This window comes from Diabrotica virgifera, chromosome 9 (genome assembly GCF_917563875.1).
Source record: "Diabrotica virgifera virgifera chromosome 9, PGI_DIABVI_V3a".
NCBI classification, from domain to species: Eukaryota; Metazoa; Arthropoda; class Insecta; order Coleoptera; family Chrysomelidae; genus Diabrotica; species Diabrotica virgifera.
In genome coordinates this window covers 138,895,338-138,901,586 of record NC_065451.1, presented here as the reverse complement: position 1 = coordinate 138,901,586, position 6,249 = coordinate 138,895,338, and the positions used below count along the sequence as shown (strand labels likewise).

The 6,249-nt window shown below is 31.3% G+C and overlaps 2 protein-coding genes across 2 annotated transcripts; one reads left to right on the top strand and one right to left on the bottom strand.

Moving 5' to 3' along the window:
- Positions 1 to 713: 713 nt before the first annotated feature.
- Positions 714 to 2,570, top strand: LOC126891446 (uncharacterized). The gene has a single exon (XM_050660621.1). The coding sequence runs from the start codon at positions 714 to 716 to the stop codon at positions 2,568 to 2,570; it is 1,857 nt and encodes a 618-aa protein (XP_050516578.1).
- Positions 2,571 to 3,429: 859 nt separating this feature from the next.
- LOC126891445 (uncharacterized) lies at positions 3,430 to 4,641 on the bottom strand. The gene has a single exon (XM_050660620.1). It carries the CDS (start codon positions 4,639 to 4,641, stop codon positions 3,430 to 3,432), a length of 1,212 nt encoding a protein of 403 aa, XP_050516577.1.
- Positions 4,642 to 6,249: the final 1,608 nt, after the last annotated feature.

The following is a 6,249-nucleotide window of genomic DNA, read 5'->3' as shown; positions in this document are numbered from 1 at the left end:
ACAGAGGTGTCATCTACCGGTTTAAAAATAAATAAATATGGTGAGTCCAGACCTGAAAACATACTTAAATTTATTAATTTTGAAAAGCAATTAGCGGTACCTTTTGTCATATACGCTGATTTTGAGAGTTTATTAAAACCTTTTGCTTACACTGAACCTAACAACAAAGAATCCTTCACTATAAAAACATATGAACACGAACCTTATTCATTTGATTTTTACGTAAAATGTAATTTTAATGATACATTTTCTAAATATTATTCTTATCGGGGGCCTAATTGTGCAGAAGTTTTTACTCCTATGATTGACGGGTAGTACAGGAACTGTATCATAAACACCTTAAACAGGTTAAACCAATGAGCCCACTTACAAAAAATCAAATTAATGAATTCAATAAGGCTACTTTGTGTCACATATGTACTAAATCATTTGAAGAGGGAGATGAGAAGATTCGAGATCATAATCATTTAATTTTGGAAAATAACTTTCGAGGGGCTGCTCACTCGGTATGTAACTTAAACTATAAAATTCAAAATTATATCCCAATTTTTTTTCATAATTTATCTAATTACGATTGTCATCTGTTTATTAAAAAACTATGTTTGAACAAAGAACGTATCGATGTGATTGCACAAAATAAAGAGAAGTATATATCATTTTCTAAATATTTATTAGTCGAAAAGTCTAATGGTCCTAAAGTTCCAAATGTTTATATGAAACTGAGGTTTGTAGACTCTTTCCGTTTCTTGGCAAGTTCTCTAGATAAATTATCTGAAACATTAAAATCAGATCAGTGTAAGGAAGTAAGGAAACATTTTCCTAATGAAAAAGAATTTAGATTGATTAGACGGAAAGGTGTTTTCCCTTATACATATGTAGAAAGTTTTGAGAAATTAAACGAAACTTGGCTACCAAGTAAAGAATGCTTTTACGATAATTTAAAAGGAGAACCGATTTCTGACGAAGACTATAGACGAGCTTCTGAAGTGTGGACAATTTTTAAATGTACTACACTTGGTTCTTATTCCGATGTATACTTAAAATCGGATGTTCTTTTATTGGCAGATATCTTTGAAAATTTTAGGAAAGTTTGTCTAAACCAATACAATTTAGATCCAGCTCATTACTTAACAGCGCCTTCTCTAAGTTGGGATGCTATGCTAAGATATACAAAAATAGAGCTTGAGCTTTTGACAGATATCGATATGGTTCATTTTTTCAAGAAAGCGATTCGCGGCGGAGTGAGTCAATGTTCGAAGAGAAAAGTTGTTGCTAATAACCCATTTGTGGCAAATTATGATCCTTTACAACCAAATGCTTATATTATGTACTTAGATGCAACCAACTTATATGGAGCTGCCATGAGTAACTATCTTCCTACAGGTGGATTCAAATGGCTAGAAAACTGTGATAATTTTGATTGTTGTGCAATAGCAGATGATTCGTTCAAAGGATATGTGTTAGAAGTAGATTTAGATTATCCACCCAACTTACATAATATTCATAATGACCTGCCGTTTTGCCCCGAACCGATAAAGACTTCAAATAGTCAATACACAAAACTTATGCCAAATCTTTACGATAAAAAAAAGTACATCATTCACTACCGTAATTTAAAGCAATGTCTTAAAAATGGTTTACAGTTAGTGAAAATACACAGGGTGTTAGAATTTTTCCAATCTCCATGGTTAAAAACTTATATTGATTTAAATACAAATCTTCGTAATTCGTCCAAAACCGAGTTTGAGAGAGATTTGTTTAAGCTCTTAGTTAACTCTATCTTCGGAAAGACTATGGAGAATGTAGATAAGAGACAAGATATCCGCCTATTAAGTCATTGGGAAAATATGAAGCAACTTAGGGGCGTAAAGTCATATATCGATAAACCTAATTTCAAGACATGTTCAATTTTTGAAGAAAATTTAGTAGCTGTTCATATGGAGCGACTAAGAGTTGTGTATGATAAGCCTCTTTATGTAGGCTTTTGCATACTTGATCTATCCAAAACGGTAATATATCAGTTTTTTTACGATTACATCAAACCAATGTATAAAGACGACGTAACATTATGTTATACAGACACAGACTCACTTATATTAGAAATTAATACAGATAATGTTTACAATGATATTAAGAACAATATATCATACTTTGATACATCCAATTATCCAATTGACAATATTCACGGTATTCCCAAAACTCAATCAGTTATCGGAAAAATGAAAGATGAATTCAAAGGTGTTCCTGTTGAAAGTTTTATTGGGACGGGCGCAAAAGCTTACTGTGTTAAGTTATCAAATTCTAACCTACTGAAAAAAGCAAAAGGTATTTCAAAAAATGTAATCAAACATCAGCTTCAATTATCGGATTATATTCAAGTTATAAAAGATAAAAAATCAATTCATAGAAAAATGTATGTTTTCTCGTCTCACTCACACACTATATATACAGAATTAAAAAATAAAATATCATTATCATCATCAGACGATAAAAGAGTAATTTTACCAGATAATGTTCACACCTTAGCTTTAGGCCATTTTCTCACTAGGAGAAATTTACAGGGAGATTGAGATATATTAATTGAGGAGGCTATAGGTTTATGTGAAAATGATGTACAATTAGAGGATTTAGATAAGTTGGATGATTTATATGTTGGAAATAACCTAGATTTAAGTCTATATATGAAATAAAAACTTTATTATACTATTAAATGTGTTTTATTATCTATTATTTTGAACATAGCATTTTAGGTATATAAACTAAATATATTACAAAAATTTAATCAGACATTATAAAATTCTCATACAAAAAAAATACATTTGATAAAGCGCATACGCAATTGTTCTTTTCGTGGTAATAACATGTAGATTTCATGGGTTGAAGAGATGGATACTCATCAAACTCGTACACTGGAGCATTTGAGTACTTCCTTATATAATTTGCTTTTTCCAAACCTTTTACGTATACCATAGCAGCATTAGTTGTTATTTTTTCCAAAATATTCTGTAGTTGGTGAATAGGTGTGAAGCCGTTAGTCCAATTAATACAATTATTCGAATTAATACGATTATACGATTATTCATCACCCATACAGCCTGTCTATGAAAATCTGGTGGAAGCATTCTTAATGGGAATGGGGGTTTAAACAAGAAGTGAGTTATATGGGTTCCATCATATGCTGCTAATTCTTTTATAATAAATTTGTTATTTTCCATTTTAAAACCTTGAACATCTATTACTAGCTTCATATTTTTAAGTTAGATAATTGTTGAACAACCCGTTTTTGGTTTTCGTAGTACACAATATCAGCTTTTAATTTAGCTATCTTTTGAAGGCACTGCTCTAACCTACGCAAGTATTCATCTAACATTGTAAACTGACAATATTTTAGTAGGACTCAACTATTAAAGAGGTCAAGGAGCATGCGCATTACAATTGTCTTACAATTTTAGTTAGAGGATTATAATTAAATTCTTTTTCATGTAAAATTAAACAATAAGCTGATACAGTATCACCAACATTTGTGTTGGTTTCAAATTCGATTCGTAATGAAACAGAGCTACTTTGAAGAATTTCTTTCTGACGAGAACAATCAATATAAGCAATAGGAGTATTAGCTTTGAATTCTTCGGGGTTAAATATAGGTTGATTAGTTTGAATGTGATAGTAAGATTCTTGGAAATTTGCAAACATTTCATATAATGTAGCAAAGCGGTTGGTATCAAAATCCAAGTTTAAATCATGATACGGAAATTTTTCAGAGTTTAGGAACACACGTACATTTGTTAAATTACAATGATCAAATTTACTCATATCTTTTAATAATTTTCCTTTGCGCCCATTTTGAAAAGCTATTGCGATATGTCTTGGACTTTCTAATTTTGTTGATGTTTTGACAGGCCACGTATGTCTTGTTGAATTGTTTAATGAAGGATATTCAATTAATTCCCAGCTTCTGAATTTAATAGGTAGTTCTACATTACTACGAATTATTTTATTGAGCCGTAGTTGTTCGCTAATATTAGGTAAAATATGTGGTATATTCCAATAAAGCTTATTTAGTTGAATTTTGGGTTTTTCTGTTTCATCTGTTGCAATGACTGCATCTACATCATCTTTTTCGCGTATTAGAATTAATTCTTGTCTCATATTAACAACGACTCTACGAAAATCTTCAAATACGCCAGACCATATTTTTAAGGGTATACATACATTAAAATTACCATGTGCATCTATAAGAAGGTTACCATTTTTAGGAAACCATCCACTGTTTTGAAGCAATTTAGATTCGTTTTCGTTATAAGATAAATAATTTTTTAATGTAGAAACTAATCCAATATTTCTCACAACGTCAATTATTACACCATTTAACTCATATCTTAGTTCTCTAAACAAATACGAAATACCATTATTAATTAGCTTAAATTTTGTAGGTAATGCGTTTTGATCCGTAGATATTTTTCCTTCTATGTAAATGTAGCTATTACAAGGTAAGGTTAGAGCATCCAAATCTTGAATTGAAATTCTTATTTCATCGTTATAATTTAAATTAGCTGTAGAAAAAGGTTGGTATTGTTGAAATCTATAATCTTCAATAGTTGTGTCACTAAATGGCTGGCCCAAAACATTTAATATATCCATTATACTAAAACTTGAAAACCAAGAAATTTTAAAAATGCACGATTTTCAGATGTTATCGTGTTGGAGGTTGGCTTTGTACTAAGTTGTTTAGTATATGTCTTATTTTTATATTTATAAGGATGATCAAATTGCCATACCATTTCATTCAATTTTTCTAAGATGAAGTCTAACAGTTATCGTTTCGTTGCCAAAATTTACCAAGTCTCCAGCTTGATCGAGTATTTTCACAGTAACGTTGTTTATGGTTTTAACGCTGACGGGGTAATACAGTATTGTCAGAGGTTGCTCGACTATTTTATACCCGTTGGGAACTTGTGGAAAAAATTGGTGTATAATATGCACGGGTTTTCCATTTAAAAATGATCCAATTGCAATGTTGCAGTCTAGGCAAATTGTATTAACTTTTAAAATATTTACTTTGTTTACAGAAGTATGAGGTACATTTGGTTCAAGTATAATTCGTGGAAACCCTAGAAGTTTTCCGATAGAATTATCAACATTAAAATTAATCCTATCACTGCTATTAATTGTTACTTTTTCGGTTTTTGTATTTGCTGTTATGTTAACAGTGGTACCAACTGATAGCATTTCCTTCTCTATGAGTTTTATTATGTCATTTATTTCGTATGCCCCTGTAGAGATTCTTGTTGTGAACCGATCATTACTACCCCACACAAACAAATTATTGTTTTCATCAACATTTGAAATACTATTAAAAGTATCAAAATTGGCAACTCCTATTTCATAGTTCATATTTTCATCAAGATATAGTGGTGGGTTAAAATCACCACTTAAAATTGAAGATTCTCCGCTTAATATGAATGTATATTAGCCATGGTGGCTAAGAGATAACTGAATTATATTAATTAGTTATATTGACTAAATAAAAATTTTAAGCAATAGTGCCCACACTGATATGAATTATATTTTTGAACAGCATCGTAGTTAAATTGTATAAAGACGTTTCCATTACTCTTAAAGTATTCAACTAATTCAGTAGGTGGGGGTAAATTTCCATAACTATCAAAATAAGTAATACACTTGTTCTTTTTAGAATATGCAGTCCAATGGGTTCCGCTTCTGTTTTCAGTATCAAGATTAACTATTCCACATTCATTTTGTCTTATTTTTTGAGGTAGAGAATCACGCATGAAAACACCACGAAAGTGAGGGATTTTTAATATTTTAGCATACTTTTCAAGATTTTTGTTTGTCAGTGCACGCTTAAGTAGCTTTATCGGGAGCGTTTTGAAGATTTTCTTTTCCCCTTTCTGGTCTTCATTCCATATCCTTTGTACGGTCTCAAGTAAAACCCCATTCCTTTTTTCGTTGCTTCTTCCATTGCTAAATTATGCCTTTGTTGTTCTGCTAATTCTTCACGATCAGCTTTAGCTTTATTGACTGCGCTCGCAATGGAAGCGGCACCTCCCCCGACAGCTCCCAAAGCTCCTAGTAAGGGTAATAACAAGGGTAAAAATCCGCCCTTTTTTGGTGCCTTGATAGTGCGCTTCTTTTTTCCTACTTTTTTTGGTTTAAGTCCCATTCCAAGCTTACGTTTACCTTTCATAGCAGTAGTTACAAACCAAGCAGCAACTTTTGCTCCTAGTT

What these genes read in the sequence shown, in the direction of transcription:
- LOC126891445 (XM_050660620.1), bottom strand. Translation starts at nt 4,641, where the DNA reads ATGGATATATTAAATGTTTTGGGCCAGCCATTTAGTGACACAACTATT.
- LOC126891446 (XM_050660621.1), top strand. Translation starts at nt 714, where the DNA reads ATGAAACTGAGGTTTGTAGACTCTTTCCGTTTCTTGGCAAGTTCTCTA.